This window comes from Halichoeres trimaculatus, unplaced genomic scaffold, assembly GCF_033239565.1.
Source record: "Halichoeres trimaculatus isolate MK-OKI-2021-1 unplaced genomic scaffold, fHalTri1.1 fHalTri1_scaffold_4, whole genome shotgun sequence".
Taxonomy (NCBI): domain Eukaryota; kingdom Metazoa; phylum Chordata; class Actinopteri; order Labriformes; family Labridae; genus Halichoeres; species Halichoeres trimaculatus.
Window position 1 is genome coordinate 3,301,915 of NW_027437182.1, and position 22,351 is coordinate 3,324,265.

Genomic DNA, 22,351 nt, shown 5'->3' on the forward strand with positions numbered 1-22,351 from the left:
TTTTAAAGTTTTTATTTAACGTTATAAAACATGCTGCTGAGCCTGGGAGCTGTTTAATAAACATATGCTTGAAGGCGTTAAATGCAGTGAAGTGTTGGAGTTTGTATTGTTCAAAGTTTTTATGCCAATATTTTTTAAACTGAGTTTGTTTGTTTGTTTTTTTTTATGATGCCATCAACAAAGCTCAGGTTCACGGACGGCTGGAGACTGAGAACACTGAGCATGTTTTTGGACCGTGGGAGGAAACCGGAGAACCCGGAGAAAACCCAGGCATGCACGCACGGGGAGACGAACAAACTCCACACAGAAAGGCCCATTGGTCCAGTTGGGAATCAAACCGGTGACCTTCTTGCTGTGAGGCGGCAGCACCAAGTGTTGCGCCACCGTGCGGCTCATTACATAAACAAACAAAACAACAAAAAAACATCTCGGGAATGGGTCAGGAATGGGTTGTAAACGTAGGGCCTGTCCGGTTGTGATTGAGATCCGTGGAGGCTAAGTGGGGATCGTCCCGTGCACCTTGAAGGTGTAGACACAGGTGTGGTTCTTCTCGCCCCAGTTATTCTCAATCACCAGCTTCACGTATCCAAAGACACCTATGTTTGGATTCTGGAGGAAGACACAAAAAAGAAAGTGAGCATTAAAGTCAAAGAGGAAAGGAAAAGACTAAAAACTCTTCAAATTTTCTGATCAGGAGAAAAACTCAACATCATGAAAGTTCCATCATACGTACAGGCATGGTGAAGGTCTGATAGGCCGGTCCGTCTCGCTCATAAACATGTCCTCCCAAAAATACGCCTTTGTCGTCTGTGGTGGTGAATCCCTGAAGAAGAAACAAAGATTATTTTAAGCCCTTGTTGTTGGCTGTGTAACATGAACAAGTCTGATACTTGGATATAATCCATACGGTTCAAACAACAACATGAAAGTCTCTGACTCACATAAACTGAGAACTCTCTTGGAGCGCTTGGGATGGTTCCAGTGGGGGACTGTCTCTCTGTGATGTGTCCCAGGGTCACGTGGCTGATGTTGACTGGATGGGACAGTGAGATGAACAAGTGTCCCTGGTCTCCTTTAAACGGCCAGCACTCTCCTGGATTCAGCGATGGACGTCCCTGATGAAAGAAAGACACGTTTAAACCTCAATAGTTTCAACTCCAGCTGTTATCATCGTCCATATTTCATCTCTGAATAAAACAGATTGTCATCACGCTGTGTGACACATACCTGGATCACTGTCCTGTGTTTTTTCTCTGAGTACCAGTTGTAGGTGAGTATGTCCAATATGTTCCAGGTTCTCTCTTTGGTCCAATGTGTGTCCGAGGACAAATCTGCTATAACTCTGGCACCTGATGAATGAACACAAAGAGAGAAAAGTTAGAGCTGAAGTTCCCAAATATTTCCTCTGAAAGCAAACAATCTGACTCCACACAGAGAGGAAAATGAGCCTCTTAGCGTGGAGGAGAAAAATGACGTACCCTGTGACTCCAGAGCAAAGTTGGGCATCCTGTCCGTCCAAATAGCAAAATTCTTCTCCAAGAGCTGAAACTTCTGCTGAATGTTGTTGTTAGCGCAATACTCTGAGACACCTGAAGGGCAGAAAACAAAGGTTTGAGAAGACTTGTTGGTGTTTGGACACTAAAATAATACATGTGTCAAAGGTTGAACCAATGCTCAGTACTTACCAAAAATCAGGAGCAACATCAGAAAGAAAGAGCAAATCTTTCGCCAAAGATAGCTGCACCATTTCTTCTTTGTGGTGTGAGCCTCAGGGACCACATGATCCTGTCGTCTTCTGGTCTGAGTACAGTTGTCCTGTACCAGGAGAGGTATGGAGTCACTGTCTGTGTCGTCATCTTTGCTGGTTCTGCGGTTCAGGAAATCCCGAACATACTCGCCAAAATAGTTATTTCCTCCCTCGCCGCTGCTCTCAGAGCTGTAAGAGCTGTCAGAGCTGTCAGAGCTCGTGGAGTCATCATCGTAGATGAAGCTGGTCCTCTTTTTAAAAACTCTAAAAGATGAAAAATAAAGTTAGATTGGGCTGTTCTGTGTAAGAAGTCACAAGGTTTTATCTGTTTAACTGTTAAGATCTTTGCACACTGAGTCTGTTTCTTCGTCCAAGTTTTACACGCTTAAGAAATAAATTCAATCACCTTATGCCAATAATGTTTGCACACTCGCTCTGAAACTTTTTTTTTTGGAGCATATGTTTGTTTGTTTTTTTCTTGTTTCCTGGGTAGCTTGCCTACTCAGAGAGCTTACTCTCAATGCAATTTCCAATGTACGATAGCATCAAGCTAGCGCCAAGTTCTCTACAGCAATTTGGTAGATCCAGAGCTTTAGCTGTTCAATGGATTAACAGTGACTCTCTTGTGTCAGAGTATTACACTTGTTTAGGTGTTGGGTGCTAAAAGTTGATATTTTGATGGAAAAACAAAGTTTTATTTACCCTATGCTTACATAAAAGTACAAAATAAATGAAGTCAGGTGTATACAAACATAATTAAACTGACTTTAAAATATGATTGAACTGAAGCTTGTAACTGTAAACATGAAAGCAACTCTTCTAGCTCAAATAAAGACATTTTAAAGTCTTTTTCACTCCTATATAGATATAAAATTATGTAAATAGTAATATTTTTTCTACTTTTCTATACTTCTTATATTCTTTATATTTCTTCAAATTTATAAACTTATATTCTATTATTATTATTCTATTTTTAATGTTATTGCATTACTGCACTTTTTTTGTGAGCTGCTGTGGCAAAAAAATCTCATATCAATAAAGAATATTCTATTCTATTCTACGACTTGCTACATGCTGTTGTACCAGACACCTGGATGATTCTCTGTAAATCATTAACAGAAACTTTAAGCAACTCCAACAAACACTGTAATTATTTAATCTCTGCCATCATAACACCGTCTACTGTCCCTTTCTGTTTCTTTCAGAAATCGTAAAGGCTCATACCACCTCACACCAATGCAGAAGCGATGGATGCATAAAGCCTATTAGTACAAAATAAACACATTGGATTTAGTGAGCAAGGTGTCTGTGCATGACGGTTTGTTTTTGGATTATGGATCCCTCAAACGCTTAAAAAAACAGACTCAGTGTGCAAAGCCCTGTAATATGTGAAGAAATTACAGAGAGCGCTGCCAACGTACCGAAATATCCTTTCTTTGTAGGACAGACGTGGAGTTCCATCCTCCTGGTAATAACCAGACGCAATTAAGCGTAAACTTCTCCTTAAAAATCCTGCCATTTTTTTGTCTCGTTTTTCTTTTCTTTTTCTTCGTCTTTGGAAGAAAATTTCTCTAAACTACTGATTTGTAACTATACCTGAATGTGTCTCCCCTTGAAGTGTTCTATTCCTCTATGACATCACAGTTCAGAATGTCCTTCATCTTTTGTTGCTAGGCAACAAATTCAAACAAAAACAAAGCCTGACATTCCCAGATGGAAAAAAACCCACAATGGTTACACTAAATACAGCAGCAAATAAAAAAAGTGTACGTCAGGGCTGTTCAACTACATTGTTCCAATGGGCCAAGTTTTCAGAAAGCTAACACTGCAACAAACTGAAATCTTATCAAGAGTTTTTGTCTTATTTGAAGTCAAAATTGTTTCATTAATCTTGATATGAGCCACATTAAACTGGTCAGTCCAGACAAAAAAATCTTGCTTTAAGTCATTTAAAGACAAAAATAAGATCTGAATTGCATAAAAATTTGCTTGAAAATAGGATAATGTCGTAATACATGTAATGTGTCTCTTGTTCCATTGGCAGATTTTTTTTTTGACTTGTTCCAAGTAATTAAAAAAAACGTGTCTGCAAGAAGCAGACAGCAGCGTGGATGTGACAAACTAAAATACAGCAGAGTTTTAAACATTTAATTTATACCTTTATACCTTAATTACTTTATCTGTGATATTTGACTATTAGAAGCCACAATCCTATTAATTGTTTCTGTTCACGTCCAGTGTCATATAATTTTGTGAGGTGTGAAAAAATTAAAAATATTCTCACAGTGAATCCTGTAATCAATACAGCTTCCTTATAAAAGTCCAGGCTAAAAGTTTGATCCAGCTTCCTCTGAATGTTCCCTGCAAAGACTTTATCACGGACATGGGAGTGTATTGAAAACTGTTAACCGCATCTCAATTATTATTATCATTATTATTATTATTATTATTTTTTGAGTAATTCGAGAGTGGAAACAAATTTTTAATAATGAGAAATCAGCTGACAGCTCGCGCTGCTCTTTCACAGCAAAGTTTTTTACAGATTGGCAGAAGAAGAGTGAAATGTTGGAAACATTCTCGGTGTCATATGTAATTCAACAATCTAAATATTAATTGTTCTCATATGATCTAAAAATTCTCCTCCACAGACGGATTTCCCTCACTGCACTGCGCTCTCCACTGTCATGAAACCTGCGTACACAAACCCAGACCTGGTGTGAGATCAGAGCATACCCTACGCCCACATACAGATGGATAAAGGCTGATCTGTGCATAGAAAGGAGCGTACACCTATTTTTCAGGTGTCTATGCCTGACTTTTTTTTTCCGGGTTACGGATCCAAAATAGGCATCCACAAAAAATGGACTCAGTGTGCAAAGACCTGTAATATGTGAAGAAATTTTAGAGAACACTGCCAACGTACCGAAAGATCGTTTCTTTGTAGGACAGACTTGAAGCTCCATCCTCCTGATAATAACCAGCCTGAATGAGGCGTAAACTTCTTCTGCAAAGTCTGATTGAGTCAACACTCGTCAGAGAAGATAATTGTTGAAAAAAAACATTTAAAAACAGTGTGAACCCTCAAGAACTCAAACAGATTTATTAAAGACTCTTGCTGTGATGATCGAAACGGACACACAGCTGACAGAAAATGAACAGGTTTGGATGTTTTTTATTTTATTTTTTTCACTGCTTTGCCATGAACACAGCTCAGGCTAACAGACGGCTGGAGCCTGAGAACACTGAGCATGTTTTTGGACCGTGGAGGGAACCGAAGTACCCAGAAAAAACCCACGTACCGTATACACACACAGGGAGACGAACAAACTCCACACAGAAAGGCCCATCAGTCGGGATGGGAATCAAACCGGTAAAGTAAACCAATAAAGGAGACACATTTTTTATACTGAGAAATCAGCTGACAGCTTGAGCTGCTCTTTCATAGCAAAGTATTTTTTAGATTTGCGGACGAACAGTGAAATGTTAGAAACATTCTTGGTGTCATATCTAATTCAAGGATCTAAATATTAATCTGAGAACATCAGTTTTTATTTCTGAAAATGTTTTGTGCTCATATGATCTAATAATTCTCCTCCACAGACGGATTTCCCTCACTGCACCATGCTCCCACTGTCATGAAACCTGCGTACAGGAACTCAGACCCGGTGTGGGATAAGAGTGAGAGATGAGGGACAGTGAGATGAACAAGTGTCCCTGGTCTCCTTTAAACGGCCAGCACTCTCCTGGATTCAGCAATGGACGTCCCTGATGAAAGAAAGACACACGTTTAAACCTCAAAAGTTCAAACTCCAGCTGTTATCATCGTCCATATTTCATCTCTGAATAAAACAGATTGTCATCACAGCTGTATGAAATATACCCAGATCACTGTCCTCTGTTTTTTCTGGGTGTACCAGTGGGAGGTGAGTATGACCTATAAGTTCTGTGTCTGAGGACAAATGTGCGAGTACTCTGGCACCTGAATGAACACAAAGGGCAGAAAACAAAGACTTGTTGGTGTTTGGACACTAAAATAATTCACGTCACAGGTTGAACTCATGCTCAGTACTTACCAAAAATCAGCAGAAGCATCAGAAAAAAATGAGCTAACCTTTAGCTAAAGATAGCTGAACCATTTCTTTGTGGTTTGAACCTCAGGGACCACATGATCCTGAAACCCAGTCCAGGTGGTCTTAGCACAATTATCTTGTATCAAGAGAGGCAAGGAGTCTTTGGCTGTGTCGGAAATGGCATACTAACGTACTACTCATATTAAGTGTGACGTCAAAAATAGTATGTAGTGCGTTCACATTAAATAGTGTGAAAAGATTGTGTGCGCGAGAAATACCCGGATGTATACTATATCGGTAAAAATTGAAAGTATGGGAGGTGGGCATACTAGTCGCACTGACACGCCCCATAATGCATTGCGAGCCCCGTATTTATAAACGTAAATACAGAATGAGATGACAAGATGAGAAGCAACTAAAATGGACTTAGCTCTACAGGGAAACCTAAACGTAAGTACAAAGAAATAAAGTGCCTGAAGTGACGGACGGATCGTCTTCGGTGTCTGCGAGCAGTAAACATTTTTTGATTTTTTAAAGAGAGATGAATTCGTCTTGAGACCGGTGTTAGCTAAAAATCAGCCACTAGCGAACTTCCCGTTTTCAAAATAAAAGCACCCGTTTATCTCCTTTAAGTTCTTTAACGCTTTTGTAAATTAGGCTCTTGTTTTGGAGCCGACCGGAAGTTTCTTCAATAGCATATTGCGCTCTTAACAGAATGTCCGAAATGTTGAAAATAAATTTGTATCCGTGCGTTTTGTGGCCCAAATGACCACATTTTGGTATTCTACGTGATGACTTCCTCGCCTAAAATGTTCGTAAAACTTTCAAATGTGGCGAATCAACAGAATATTTGATAGCCTGGTGTGCTGCCATAGACTCATGTGTGCTTCCAATTTTTGTCGTCTGAGGTTTTGAAATGCATCATGGGAAACCGAGTAGTATACTACAGTGTAAACGGTTGGCACTCTAATCATACTTATAGTATGTAGTATACAGTATATACACAACGACCGTGTAGTATGTAGTATGTCATTTCGGACACAGCCACTGTCTCCATCATCTCTGTTCAGGAAATCCTGAACATACTCTCTAAGATACTTGTTTCCTCCTTCCCGGCTGCTCTCAGAGCTGTGAGAGCTTGTGGAGGCATCATCGTCATCCTGGCTGAAGCTCCGCCTCCTTTTAAAAAACTCTAAATGATGGAAAATAAAGTGAGATCCATCCTCCTGGAAATAACCAGCCGCAAGGAGTCGTAAACTTCGTCTACAGAATCCTTCAGACGTTTTTTTGTCTCGTTTTTCTCCCCATCTTTGGTAGAAAATTTCTCTAAACTGCTGATTTTTAACTCTAACTGAATGTGTCTCTGCCAGAGGTGATTTATTCCTCTATGACATCACACTACATCATGACTGTAGAGGGGAATGCCCATCATTTGTTGCTAAGCAACACGTTCAAATCAAAACAAAGCCTGGCATTCCAAACTGTAAAAAACCCCAATGATTACACTACATACAGCAGCTAACCATCGAGCTGAATTACCTTTTATTTGGCACTAAATCACATTTCTAAGCAACATCAACTTCATAATTATTTATAGTTAGGTTAAGCCCTAAGGTTATTTTCTTGTGTTTACCAAGAGACTAGTGTGTCTCAAATCGCATTCTTCCATACTGTGTACTAAGAATTTTCAAATTGAGTGTACTAAGCATACTACATACTCACTGGCTTAGTGCGCAAGTTTTTAGGGTGTAGTGCTGTCTCAAATCCCAGACTGCCGAGCGCTGTACTTGGAAAAATGCCGACATGATGTTGACCGCTTCTTCTTCTACGTCTAATTGTGACCGGCTTCCAGAGCATTTCTGCCAAAAACCGCCACTATTTGCCCGTAAATTTTCAAAGCCTTTTCAGTAGTATATTAAACACAGCTAATAACACGATCAAAATATCAAGATCTTACCATCTTTCATTGTAAATGAAAGCCATCGTGCCTTGCTACGCTGTAATCGGAGTGTCCACAGCTGCATACTCAAAAATCTGGGCCCATTTGAGTACATCATCCGGGTACTTTTGCATACTCATTTTCCGCATACTATGCAAAACTGTTTTTCATTTTGACGCAGTATACTCAAAAATTTGAGTATGGAAGTATGTGATTTGGGACACACTATTAGTCTCCAGGGAAACACAAAGACAGTCTGGTCTTTTTTCTAGAGTTGGAGATTTTTGATGGGGCAACAAAAACTTCAGAGAGGACTTGGATTTTTGAATCATAAACAGACACTATTAATGTTGAGGCTTTTCTGACAAACTCCTTCTGAGAGGTTGTTTTAGGAGCATTAAGAAGCTGAAGGAGATGCCAAAACATGGCAAACAGACAGCAGCTAAGAAACTCTTTCCTGGTGCTCAATATGAACAAAAATTCAGACAATACATTCAGATTAATCAGAACCATTTATTACATTTAACAACATCACTAAGTCCTTAACAGCAGCCAATACATGAGGACAAATGTGTGAGTACTCTGGCACCTGATGAATGGACACAAAGAGAAAAGTTAGAGCTGAAGTTCCCAAATATTTCCTCTGAAAGCAAACAATCTGACTCCACACAGAGAGGAAAATGAGCCTCTTAGCGTGGAGGAGAAAAATGACGTACCATGTGACTCCTGAGTCCTGTTGGGCATCGTGTCCGTCCAAGTCCATGAGGTTTTACTCCATGGATTAAATGTTCCTTTGAAATCCTGGAGTTTGTCGTTAACCTGCACACGTGTGACACCTGTAGGGCAGAAAACAAAGGTTTAAGAAGTCCTGTTGGTGTTTGGACACTAAAATACTTAACATGTCACAGGTTGAACTCGTGCTCAGTTCTTACCAAAAAGCAGAAGCATCAGAAAAAAAGAGCTAATCTTTAGCCAAAGATAGCTGCACCATTTCTTCATAGTTTGAACCTCAGGGACCACGTTATCCTGAATCCCAGGTGGTCTGAACCCAGTTATCCTGTACCAGGAGAGGTGAGGGGTGACTGTCTCTGACGTCTTTATTGTTTCAACAGTTCAGAAAACCCTGAATTTACTCTCCAAAATAGTTGTTTCCTCCTTCCCCCGCTCAGGATCCTGCTCCCTCAGTCAGCATTTAATCTGCATACAGAGAAAGAGTCACAGACGCAGCCTGTCCCCACTCCTGTACAGATAAATGGCTTTAGCTTCACTAAACATTAGCTAACAGTTAGCACCTGGACATCCAAAGTTATTCAAAACAACAGCTAAGACATTACACAGCAACTAAATAAAAGTGAAATATAAAACAATCAAAACATTATACCCACTATATACAAAAAGAGGCACAGAAAAATGAAGAAATAGATGTAAAAAGAGACAATGCTGAGACAAAGCATGACACAGCAAGCACCAGACACCAACGAAGAAGAAACTAGCAGGAAAACGAGGCTGCACATAGAAACACTTCATACAGAACTTACTGAGACTCTATAAAACAGACACACATGTACACAGGCTTAGTTTTGTCATTTTATCACAACATGAAAAGAAAGACTTTAACCCTGTTACACAGAGAACACTGCCAACTTACAGAAATATCCTCTCTTTATATGACAGATGTGGAGCTCCATCCTCCTGGTAATAACCAGCAGCAATGAGGCGTAAACTTCTTCTAAAAACCCTCCAGACATTTTTCTGTCTGTGTTTCTACTGGTCTCTATGGTAGAAATGTTCCTCCTGACGTGTTCATCCGTACACATGGAGTTCCTTCGTCCTGATAATATCCAGCCTCAATTAAGCCTAAACTTCTTTTGCAAAGTCTTGCAGAGATTTATTGCGTCAACACTCGTCAGAGAAGAAGAATTGATGAAAAAAATAAAATAAAACAGTGTGAACCCTCAAGAACTCAAATTGATTTATAATGACTTTGGATGTTTTTTTATTTTATTTTTTTCACTACTTTGCCATCAACACAGCTCAGGTTTACAGACGACTGGAGCCTGAGAACACTGAGCATGTTTTTGGACCATGGAGGGAACGGGACACCCGGAAAAAACCCACGTATACACACACAGGGAAACGAACAAACAGCAATGGACGTCCCTGATGAAAGAAAGACACATGTTTAAGCCTCAAAAATTCCAACTCCAGCTGTTATCATCGTCCATATTTCATCTCTGAATAAAACAGATTGTCATCACAGCTGTATGAAACATACCCAGATCACTGTCCTCTGTTTTTTCCGGGTTTACCAGTGGTAGGTGAGTATGTCCCATAAGTTCCGTGTCTGAGGACAAATGTGTGAGTACTCTGGCACCTGAATGAACAGAAAGAGAGAAAAGTTAGAGCTGAAGTTCTGAAATATTTCCTCTGAAAGCAAACAATCTGAGTCCACACAGAGAGGAAAATGAGCCTCTTAGCGTGGAGGATAAAAATGGCGTACCCTGTGACTCCAGAGCAAAGTTTGGCATTGTGTCTGTCTAAGTAGATCAGGTTTTATTCCATGGCTTAAATGTTGCTTTGAAATCCTGGAGTTTGTTGTTAACCTGCACCCGTGACACCTTTGGGGCAGAAAACAAAGGTTCACGACTTCTTGGTGTTTGGACACTAAAATAATTCACATGTCACAGGTTGAACTCATGCTCAGTACTTACCAAAAAGCAGCAGCAACATCAGAAAATATAGCTGATCTTGAGCCAAAGATAGCTGCACTTGTTCTTCTTCATGGTTTGAGTTTCAGGGACAACGTTAATCTGAGACTCACTCTCAACGTCTGTGTCCAGTTGTCCTGTACCAGCAGAGGTATGAAGTCACTGTCCTCGTCTTCATTGTTTCTGTGGTTCAGGAAATCCTGAACATACTCTTAAAAACAGTTGTTCCCTCCTTCCTCGCTGCTGTCAGAGCCATAAGAGCTCATGGAGTCGTCATCATAGACTAAAGCTCTGACTCCTTCTGAAAACCCTAAAAGATGAAAAATAAAGTTAGATTTGGCTGTTCTGTGTAGGTAGTCAAAGTGCTTTGTCTATTTAACTGTTTCAAAGTCCATTTTTTTATTGTCTGAAACTTACGCACATTAAAAAATACAAAATAAATGCATCCGATTCAGTGTGCTGGTTGTCTGTGTATTTCATTGTTTGTATTACAGATCCAAAATAGGCATCCAAAAATCAGACTCAGTGTGCAAAGACCTGTAATATATGAAGAAATTGCAGAGAACACTGCCAACATAAAGCAAAATTCATTCTCTGTATGACAGACGTGGAGCTCCATCCTCCTGATAATATCCAGCCTCAATGAGGCGTAAACTTCTTCTAAAAACCCTCCAGATATTTTTCTGTCTGTGTTTCTACTGGTCTCTCTGGTAGAAATGTTCCTCCTGACCTGTTGATCCGTTCACGTGGAGTTCTGTCGTCCTGATAATAACCAGCCTTGATTAAGCCTAAACTTCGTCTGCAAATAAATAATAATAAATCTCTGCAAAGCGCGCATTTAAATCCACATTTATTAAAATATTAAATGTTTTTCTGTGTAAAACACTCCTGTTTTTTGGGGGGTTTTTTTTGCGGAAGTGGGCGGTCTTTGGAACGTGATTGGGCGGAAATAGCTCAACCAAATGTGGCAACACTGATGATATCCAGCCTCAATGAGGCGTAAACGTCTTCCAAAAGTCTTGCACAGATTTAACACTCGTCAAAGAAGAGGAATCGATGGGTTAAAAATGGGGATCTGTGGAGGTTAAGTGAGGATCCTCCTGTGTACCTTGAAGCTGTAGACACAGGTGTGGTCCGTCTCGCCCCAGTTATTCTCTATCACCAGCTTCACGTAGCTCAGTGTTTCTCAATTCTGGTCCTGGAGGACCCCTGCCCTGCATGTTTTAGATGTTACCCCACTCCAGCACACCTGATTCAAATGAATGACTCGTTATCAGGCTCTAGCAGAGCTTGATGACGAGCTGATCATGTCTTTTCTCTCTACCCGTGCTGCTACAGCGTTGTAGATCTCCAATATGGAGAAGTTCACTTATCCTGTAATGCATCCCTCCGTGTTGTAAACTCTGTTGGTTCGGCCAACTGGAGCGTGTTATGTAAATTACGGTTGTTTTCAGACGCCACTTTTATTAACACCTGATCAGGTGTACGACGTGATTGGCCCTGGTACACATTTGATAAATCACACGTGAACGTTGCCAGAACACTGCCAACGTACCAAAAGAGCCTTTCTTTGTAGGACAGACGTGTAGCTCCATCCTCCGGATAATAACCGGCCTCAATGAGGTGTAAACTTCTTCTGCAAAGCCTTGCAGACTCATTGAGTCAACACTCGTCAGAGAAGAGGAATTGTTAACAGGGTTCCTACAGCTCAAGGTAAGCTAAATTTAAGACTTTTTAAGACTTAATGATGTTGGAACTCAAATTTAAAAAAAAAGTCAACAACAAACCACAATTGAAACAAACAAAACTAACAAACAACAACACCTCATGAATAACCTGGGTTAGAGGCAATTTTAACCCAATGTTAATTTTAAATTAAAATTTTTTTTAAAAAAATCACTTTTTACCTTTTTTTAACCCCATTTTTACAACTTTATGCCTATTTTGCCCCCATTCTTTTTTTTTTTTTTTTTTTTTGGCCACTGTCACAACCATTTTTGGAATATTTACATAGTTTTTGAAATTTAATTTCAAATTTAATTCTTAATTTTGCTGCCATAATCAATTTTCCAAAGCCACTCTTGGATTTTTTTTGCCAATTTTTCCTCATTTTTTTCTCTCTCCAGTCACCCTAGGTAGAACCAAGACATGCATCTGCTTTAAAAGTTCCTGGTGCAACCACCAAACCGTTTTGTTAGTTCCGCTATTGTGATTACTCGATGTTGCCACGAAAGTTAATGAGGAAATTATTTAGAAAAATAGATAAATGTTACTAAATATTTTTTTTACTTCAAACTAACATAAATCTTACCAATGTGTTCAAATTTTTAAGACTTTTGAAATTTGGTTTTAAGACTTTTTAATGCTAATTAAGGCCTTATTTTTAGAACTATGAATTCAATGCCTTTTAAGACTTTTCAAGGATCCGCGGGAACCCTGGTTAAAAAAACAAATTTGAAAACAGTGTGAACCCTCAAGAACTCAAATAAATTGATTAAAAACTCTTGCTGTTATTAACAAAAAGGACACACAGCTGACAGGAAATGAACAGGTTTGGATGTTTTTTATTTTATTTTTTCACTTTGATGCCATCAACACAGCTCAGGTTCACAGACGGCTGGAGCCTGAGAACACCGAGCATGTTTTTGGACCGTGGGAGGAAACTGAAGTACACGGAGAAAACTCAGGCATGCACAGACAGGACAACAAACTCTAAACAGAAAGGCCCATCGGTCCAGTTGGGAATCAAACAGGTAGAGTAATCTAATTTAGGAAACACATTTTTTATACTGAGAAATCTGCTGACATGGCGAAGTATTTAACAGATCGAGAAGAGAACAGTGAAATGTTAGAAACATTCTTGGTGTCATATCTAATTCAAGGATCTAAATATTCATCGAAGAACATCAGTTTTTATTTCTGAAAATGTTTTGTGTTCATATGATCTAATGAGTCTCCTCCACAGACGGATTTCCCTCACTGCACCACGCTGCCCACAGTCATGAAACCTGCGTACACAAACCCAGCCCTGGCGTGGGATTAGAGCATACCCTACGCCCACTTTCAGATTGATAAATGCTGATTGGTGTGTGGAAAGAGCGTACACCCATTTTTCAGGTGTACGCACATTTTATAAATGAGGGCCAGCTCATCTGGTGGTACACAAAAAATCATAAAACCTTGAATATGTAGGGGTGTGCTGTGTAAATTACAATTGTTTTCAGCTGCCACATTTATCAACACCTGATCAGGTGTACGCTGTGATTGGCCCTGGTACGCATGTTTCATAAATCACATGTGAACGTTGCCATAAGCTGATTTTTACACCCAAATCAGCTGGTCCTATTCCCAGACCTAAAGGCGCAGAGAAACAACCTGAAGTGATTCAGACTATATCTAGCTGGTATCTGTCTACCTCCTGCACCAGCTCAGGCTCCTTCCAAACCAGAGAGGTGACCTTCATGACCCAAAAGCCAGTTTCTGTAACCAGGGATCAGACTACCAAGGCCTCCGCATTCGGCCAATGCCTGATCCACACTGCGCCAGACCCCTTTGACGTACCCTGTGACTCCAGAGCAAAGTTGGGCATCGTATCGGTCCAAGGAGCAGACCTGTTCTCCCAGAGCTGAGACTCCTGCTGGAGGTTGTAAATAAAGTGAAAGTCTGTGACACCTGTAGAGCAGAAAACAAAGGTTTTAGAAGTCTTGTTGGTGTTTGGACGCTTAAATAAAAAATATGTCACAGGTTGAACTCATGCTTCAGCTGTGAATGTTGCAGGGAGTTCAGTACTTACCAAAACTCAGCAGAAGCATCAGAAAAAAAGAGCTGATCTTTAGCCAAAGATAGCTGCACATCTTCTTCTTCTTGGTTTGAGCTTTGGGGACTAAGTTATCCTGAGACTCAGCCGTCGTCGTCTTCCTAGTCCTGTTGTCCTGTACCAGCAGAGGTATGGAGTCACTGTTTCTGTTTTGTCTGGTTCTGTGGTTCAGGAAATCCTGATCATACTCTCTAAAACAGTTGTTCCCTCCTTCCCTGCTGCTGTAAGAGCTCATGGAGACGTCATCGTAGCTAAAGCTCCGCCTCCTTTGTAACATCCCCCCCTCCCCTATTTGTTTTTATTGGCCGGAAATTACATTCATTAAAATATACAAAATAAACGTATCAGATTCAGTGTGCAAAGACCTGTATTTTGTGAAGAAATTACAGAGAACACTGACAACGTAAAGAAAACTTCTTGCTTTATATGACAGACGTGGAGCTCCATCCTCCTGATAATATCCAGCCTCAATGAGGCGTAAACTTCTTCTAAAAACCCTCCAGATATTTTTCTGTCTGTGTTTCTACTGGTCTCTCTGGTAGAAATGTTCCTCCTGACCTGTTGATCCGTACACGTGGAGTTCAGTCGTCCTGATAATAACCAGCCTTGATTAAGCCTAAACTTCGTCTGCAAATAAATGATAATAAATCTCTGCAAAGCGTGCATTTGCATTTCTGTGTAAAACACTATTGTTTTTTTTGTTTTTGTTTTTTGTGGAAGTGGGCGGTCTTTTGAACGTGATTGGGTCGAAATAGCTCAACCAAATGTGGCAACACTGATGATATCCAGCCTCAATGAGGCGTAAACTTCTTCCAAAAGTCTTGCACAGATCTAACACTCGTCAAAGAAGAGGAATCGATGGGAGAAAAAAAAGTTAAAATGGGGATCTGTGGAGGTTAAGTGAGGATCCTCCTGTGCACCTTGAAGCTGTAGTCACAGGTGTGGTCCGTCTCGCCCCAGTTATTCTCTATCACCAGCTTCACGTAGCTCAGTGTTTCTCAATCCTGGTCCTGGAGGACACCCTGCCCTGCATGTTTTAGATGTTACCCTACTCCAGCACACCTGATTCAAATGAATGACTCGTTATCAGGCTTGAGCAGAGCTTGATGACCAGCTGATCATTTGAATCGGGTGTGTTGGAGTAGAGTAACATCTAAAACATGCAGGGCAGGGGGTCCCCAGGACAAGGAATTGAGAAACACTGACGTAGCTGAAGACGTTCCATGTCATTGGAAAGTAGGATGTGACAGTATCCAACGCCTACGTTCAGATTGATTAATGCTGATCTGTGCATGGAAAGGAGCGTACACCCATTTTTCAGGCGGACGCACGTTTGGTAAATGAGGGCCAGCTCATCTCATGGTACGAACTATCCTAAAATTCCGGTCTACCCTTGCGTAATTTCGCATGTTTGACACACTTCAGCTCCACTTCCTCCTCAGTCTGTGACAGGTTCAGGTTCAGGTTCTTTCAGAGCTCAAACACATTTCTAAAATACAACTTTCCACGTTTCTGGACCTGAACAGAAACAATTAACGATATTGCGTCTGCTAAGAGTCAAATATCAGCCCTGTGGTTGACTGGCGACTAGTCTAGGGTGTACCCCGCCTCTGGTCCAATGACAGCTGGGATAGACTCCAGCCACCCACAACCCTGAACAGGATGAGCAGTTCAAATAATGAATGAATAATCAAATAATGAATGAATTGATGAATTAATCAAGGTATAAATGAAGGAGGTGTAAACCAAATATTTTAAACTCTGCTGTAGTTTAGTTTGTCACATCCACGCTGCTGAATCACTGCAGTGGTTTCTCTGCAGATGAGCTTTTTCCGCCACTTTTCCTGCTGCCAAACAACGCGGTGTCTTTTCTCTCTACCCGTGCTGCTACAGTGTTGTAGATCTCCAATAAGGAGAAGTTCGCTTATCCTGTTATGCGTTCCTCCGTGTTGTAAACTCCATGGGTTGGGCCAGCTGAACCTTTAATATTTAAGGGCGCGTTATGTAAATTACGGTTGTTTTCAGATGCCACATTTTCAACAGTAGATCAGGAGTACGACGTGATTGGTCCTGGTACACACGTTTCATAAATCGAACGTGAATGTTGCCATAAGCAAGAATTCATAAAATTAACTGTGGTGTGCCCCAAGGCTCAATTTTAGGCCCCATACTTTTTAACCTATACATGCTCCCGTTGGGAAGTGTCATCAGGAAGCATGATATAGCTTTTCACAGCTATGCTGATGACACTCAACTGCATATATCCATGTCTCCTGATGACACGGGGCCAATTGATGCCCTTTTTAATGTATTTTAGATATTAAATCCTGGATGGCAGAGAACTTCTTACAACTCAACCGGGACAAGACTGAGGTTTTAGTTATCAGTCCTAAGGCTCAGGAAGAGAATTTAGTATTAAAATTGCAAAAATTGTCTTTAAACCCATCAAATCAGGTAAAAAATCTGGGCGTCATCTTTGACTCTGAGCTCAATTTTATTCCACATGTAAAAAATATAACTAAAACAGGACTTATCATTTAAAGAACATAGCCAGAGTCCGCCCGTTTCTCTCCTGTGCTAACACAGAGATGCTAATGCATGCTTTTATCTCCAGTCGTATTGATTATTGTAACGCCCTGCTTTCTGGTTTTCTGAAAAGACACATTCCAGGTCTACAACTTTTACAGAACTCAGCGGCTCGTGTGCTGACAAAGACCAAGAGGCGGGCACATATTACACTGGTCTTAAAATCGCTGCATTAGCTCCCTGTGTGTTTTAGGATTGATCTTAAGGTCCTTTTAATGGTTTTTAAATGTCTCAGGGGTCTTGGACCTTCTTATCTTTCAGAACTGCTTTACCATATGAACCCTCGCGGACCCTGAGATCCTCTGGCACTGGCCTTTTGGTAATACCCAAAGCTAGAACACGAACCTTCGGTGAGGCATCTTTCCAGCACTATGGCCCCCGTTTGTGGAACAGCCCGCCAGAGGACCTGAGGGCCGCAGAGAATGTTCATATTTTTAAAGCAGACTCAAGACTCACTTATTTCACTTAGCTTTTAACTAATATTTTATTGTATTTATTCATTTAGATATCTATCTATCTACATCTTATCTTATAGTTTTATGTTTTGTTTTGATGTTTTTATCTCCAATCTCCAGTGTTTCCTCAGCAGGGGGCCCTCTGCACTGGGGGCTGTGATTGGCTCTGGCTGGGATACTTCTGTCCAGTGGTGACCATCGACTTGGTCAGGTGGGGGGTTTGCAGCAGTGCTTCGCTGCTTTGGGCCCCTCACGGACCTGTAGCTCGGTGGGTGCCTGGGTGGAGGTGTCCTGGCCTTTGAGCCGTTGGCAGCGCCCGGTGCAGATGACCCCCCAGGGTGCGTTTCCTGACCTGGCTCCTCTGCTCTCAGCCACATATTTCTAAAATATATTAACCGTGTGTGTGTGTGTGTGTGTGTGTGTGTGTGTGTGTGTGTGTGTGTGTGTGTGCGTGTGTGTGTGCGTGTGTGTGTTTGTGTTTTTTGTGGGTTTGGGGCCTGGGTGGGTTGGGGGTTGGGAATGGGCAAGGGCTTTTAATCATGTAAAGCACTTTGTGCTACATTACTAATGTATGAAAAGTGTGTTATAAATAAAATTTGATTTGATTTGATAAGCTGATTTTTACCCCCTGATCTGCGCCAATTTCCACGCAAGATTAATTAATGAGGGCCAGTATTAGCCACATTCACCTGACTAGGCGGGAACAATGTCTTAGTACAAGTTATTTAAAGAGATAAATCAGGTCTGAATTGCTTGAAACAAGTAAAAAGAATTCTGCCAATGGAACAAGAGAAAAGTGAATTGTATTAAGACATTATCCTATTTTTAAGCAATTTTTAAGCAATTTTTTATGCAATTCAGATCTTATTTTTGTCTTTGAATAACTTAAAACAAGATTTTTTTTCTGGATTTATCAGTTAAATCTGGCATATTTCAAGAGTAATGAGACAATCTTTCTTCAAATAAGACAAAAACTCTTGATAAGATTTCAGTTTGTTGCAGTGTTAGCTTTCTGAAAACTTGGCCCATTGGAACAATGTAGTTGAACAGCCCTGACGTACGCTTTTTTATTTGCTGCTGTATTTAGTGTAACCATTGTGTTTTTTTTTTCCATCTGGGAATGTCAGGCTTTGTTTTTGTTTGAATTTGTTGCCTAGCAACAAAAGATGAAGGACATTCTGAACTGTGATGTCATAGAGGAATAGAACACTTCAAGGGGAGACACATTCAGGTATAGTTACAAAATCAGCAGTTTAGAGAAATTTTCTTCCAAAGACGAGGAAAAAGAAAAGAAAAACGAGACAAAAAATGGCAGGATTTTTAAGGAGAAGTTTACGCTTAATTGCGTCTGGTTATTACCAGGAGGATGGAACTCCACGTCTGTCCTACAAAGAAAGGATATTTCGGTACGTTGGCAGTGTTCTCTGTAATTTCTTCACATATTACAGGTCTTTGCACACTGAGTCTGTTTTTTTAAGCGTTTTAGGGATCCATAATCCAAAAACAAACCGTCATGCACAGACACCTTGCTCACTAAATCCAATGTGTTTATTTTGTACTAATAGGCTTTATGCATCCATCGCTTCTGCGTTGGCGTGAGGTGGTATGAGCATTTACGATTTCTGAAAGAAACAGAAAGTGACAGTTGACGGTGTTATGATGGCAGAGATTAAATAATTACAGTGTTTGTTGGAGTTGCTTAAAGTTTCTGTTAATGATTTACAGAGAATCATCCAGGTGTCTGGTACAACAGCATGTAGCAAGTCGTAGAATAGAATAGAATATTCTTTATTGATATGAGATTTTTTTGCCACAGCAGCTCACAAAAAAAGTGCAGTAATGCAATAACATTAAAAATAGAATAATGATAATAGAATATAAGTTTATAAATTTGAAGAAATATAAAGAATATAAGAAGTATAGAAAAGTAGAAAAAATATTACTATTTACATAATTTTATATCTATATAGGAGTGAAAAGGCTTTAAAATGTTACAGTTACAAGCTTCAGTTCAATCATATTTTAAAGTCAGTTTAATTATGTTTGTATACACCTGACTTCATTTATTTTGTACTTTTATGTAAGCTTAGGGTAAATAAAACTTTGTTTTTCCATCAAAATATCAACTTTTAGCACCCAACACCTAAACAAGTGTAATACTCTGACACAAGAGAGTCACTGTTAATCCATTGAACAACTAAAGCTCTGGATCTACCAAATTGCTGTAGAGAACTTGGCGCTAGCTTGATGCTATCGTACATTGGAAATTGCATTGAGAGTAAGCTCTCTGAGTAGGCAAGCTACCCAGGAAACAAGCTGGGAAATGCAGAAAAAAAAAACCGAACATATACTCCAAAAAAAAAAAGTTTCAGAGCGAGTGTGCAAACATTATTGGCATAACGTGATTGAATTTATTTCTTAAGCGTAAAACTTGGACGAAGAAACAGACTCAGTGTGCAAAGATCTTAACAGTTAAACAGATAAAACCTTGTGACTTCTTACACAGAACAGCCCAATCTAACTTTATTTTTCATCTTTTAGAGTTTTTAAAAAGAGGACCAGCTTCATCTACGATGATGACTCCACGAGCTCTGACAGCTCTGACAGCTCTGACAGCTCTGAGAGCAGCGGCGAGGGAGGAAATAACTATTTTGGCGAGTATGTTCGGGATTTCCTGAACCGCAGAACCAGCAAAGACGACGACACAGACAGTGACTCCATACCTCTGCTGGTACAGGACAACTGTACTCAGACCAGAAGCCGACAGGATTATGTGGTCCCTGAGGCTCACACCACAAAGAAGAAATGGTGCAGCTATCTTTGGCGAAAGATTTGCTCTTTCTTTCTGATGTTGCTCCTGATTTTTGGTAAGTGCTGAGCATTGGTTCAACCTTTGACACATGTATTATTTTAGTGTCCAAACACCAACAAGTCTTCTCAAACCTTTGTTTTCTGCCCTTCAGGTGTCTCAGAGTATTGCGCTAACAACAACATCCAGCAGAAGTTTCAGCTCTTGGAGAAGAATTTTGCTATTTGGACGGACAGGATGCCCAACTTTGCTCTGGAGTCACAGGGTACGTCATTTTTATCCTCCACGCTAAGAGGCTCATTTTCCTCTCTGTGTGGACTCAGATTGTTTACTTTCAGAGGAAATATTTGAGAACTTCAGCTCTAACTTTTCTCTCTTTGTGTTCATTCATCAGGTGCCAGAGTTATAGCAGATTTGTCCTCAGACACACATTGGACCAAAGAGAGAACCTGGAACATATTGGACATACTCACCTACAACTGGTACTCGGAGAAAAAACACAGGACAGTGATCCAGGTATGTGTCACACAGCGTGATGACAATCTGTTTTATTCAGAGATGAAATATGGACGATGATAACAGCTGGAGTTGGAACTTTTAAGGTTTAAACGTGTGTCTTTCTTTCATCAGGGACGTCCATCGCTGAATCCAGGAGAGTGCTGGCCGTTTAAAGGAGACCAGGGACACTTGTTCATCTCACTGTCCCATCCAGTCAACATCAGCCACGTGACCCTGGGACACATCACAGAGAGACAGTCCCCCACTGGAACCATCCCAAGCGCTCCAAGAGAGTTCTCAGTTTATGTGAGTCAGAGACTTTCATGTTATTTGAACCGTATGGATTATATCCAAGTATCAGACTTGTTCATGTTACACAGCCAACAACAAGGGCTTAAAATAATCTTTGTGTTTCTTCTTCAGGGATTCACCACCACAGACGACGAGGGCGTGTTTTTGGGAGGACACGTTTATGAGCGAGACGGACCGGCCTATCAGACCTTCACGATGCCTGTACGTATGATGCAACTTTCATGATGTTGAGTTTTTCTCCTGATCAGAAGATTTGAAGAGTTTTTAGTCTTTCCCTTTCCTCTTTGACTTTAATGCTCACTTTCTTTTTTGTGTCTTCCTCCAGAATCCAAACATAGGTGTCTTTGGATACGTGAAGCTGGTGATTGAGAATAACTGGGGCGAGAAGAACCACACCTGTGTCTACACCTTCAAGGTGCACGGCACGATCCCCACTTAGCCTCCACGGATCTCAGTCACAACCGGACAGGCCCTACATTAACCACCGATTCCTGACCCATTCCCGACCCATTCCCAAGATGTTGTTTTGTTTGTTTATGTAATGAGCCGCACGGTGGCGCAACACTTAGTGCTGCTGCCTCACAGCAAGAAGGTCACCGGTTTGATTCCCAACTGGACCGATGGGCCTTTCTGTGTGGAGTTTGTTCGTCTCCCCGTGTGTGCATGCCTGGGTTTTCTCCGGGTTCTCCGGTTTCCTCCCACGGTCCAAAGACATGCTCAGTGTTCTCAGGCTCCAGCCGTCCGTGAACCTGAGCTTTGTTGATGGCATCATAAAAAAAACCAAACAAACAAAAAAAATATACTCAGTGTTCTCAGGCTCCAGCCGTCCGTGAACCTGAGCTTTGTTGATGGCATCATAAAAAAAACCAAACAAACAAAAAAAATATACTCAGTGTTCTCAGGATCCAGCCGTCCGTAAACCTGAGCCGTGTTGATGGCAACAAAGTGAAAAAATAAAACAAAAAAAATCCAAACCCATCCGTTTCCTGTCAGCTGTTTGTCCTTTTTGATCATCACAGCAGGAGTCTTCAATCAATCTTTCCAGCTTCTCAAGATTTGATGCACTTCTGACCGGCACTAAGCCTATTTGAGTTCTTGAGTGTTCACACTGTTTTTAACATTTTTTTTCAACAATTCCTCTTCTCTGGCAAGTGCTGACACAATAAATCTCTGCAAGACTTTGCAAAAGAAGTTTATGTCTCATTAAGGCTGGTTATTATCTGGAGGATACACGTGTGTCCTACAAAGAAAGGCAGTGTTGCAGTGTTCTCTGCAATTTCTTCACATATTACAGGTCTTGGCACACTGAGTCCGTTTTTTTTGGATGCCTATTTTGGGTCCGTAATCCAAAAAAAATTAACACACAGACATCCCGCACACTGAATCTGATGCGTTTATTTTGTATTTTTT

At 40.6% G+C, this 22,351-nt stretch overlaps 2 protein-coding genes across 2 annotated transcripts; one reads left to right on the forward strand and one right to left on the reverse strand.

The window, feature by feature from the left end:
• Positions 1-433: 433 nt before the first annotated feature.
• On the reverse strand, positions 434-1,579 carry LOC141788610 (SUN domain-containing protein 3-like). Its single transcript, XM_074667516.1, has 5 exons — positions 1,479-1,579; positions 1,228-1,349; positions 942-1,115; positions 734-823; positions 434-609 (listed from the first exon to the last, which is right to left on the reverse strand). The coding sequence occupies exons 1-5, from the start codon at positions 1,504-1,506 to the stop codon at positions 496-498; spliced, it is 528 nt and encodes a 175-aa protein (XP_074523617.1). The 5' UTR covers positions 1,507-1,579; the 3' UTR covers positions 434-495.
• Positions 1,580-20,295: 18,716 nt separating this feature from the next.
• On the forward strand, positions 20,296-21,441 carry LOC141788627 (SUN domain-containing protein 3-like). Its single transcript, XM_074667548.1, has 5 exons — positions 20,296-20,396; positions 20,526-20,647; positions 20,762-20,935; positions 21,053-21,142; positions 21,267-21,441. The coding sequence occupies exons 1-5, from the start codon at positions 20,369-20,371 to the stop codon at positions 21,378-21,380; spliced, it is 528 nt and encodes a 175-aa protein (XP_074523649.1). The 5' UTR covers positions 20,296-20,368; the 3' UTR covers positions 21,381-21,441.
• The last annotated feature ends 910 nt before the right edge of the window (positions 21,442-22,351 follow it).

Bases quoted from the DNA above. Each gene is read 5' to 3' on its own strand.
- LOC141788610 (XM_074667516.1), bottom strand. From the start codon at position 1,506: ATGCCCAACTTTGCTCTGGAGTCACAGG. The intron at 1,350-1,478 runs GTACGTCATTTT...TTCATTCATCAG, and splicing joins CTTTGCTCTGGAGTCACAGG to GTGCCAGAGTTATAGCAGAT. The intron at 610-733 runs GTACGTATGATG...GTCTTCCTCCAG, and splicing joins ATCAGACCTTCACCATGCCT to AATCCAAACATAGGTGTCTT.
- LOC141788627 (XM_074667548.1), top strand. From the start codon at position 20,369: ATGCCCAACTTTGCTCTGGAGTCACAGG. The intron at 20,397-20,525 runs GTACGTCATTTT...TTCATTCATCAG, and splicing joins CTTTGCTCTGGAGTCACAGG to GTGCCAGAGTTATAGCAGAT. The intron at 21,143-21,266 runs GTACGTATGATG...GTCTTCCTCCAG, and splicing joins ATCAGACCTTCACGATGCCT to AATCCAAACATAGGTGTCTT.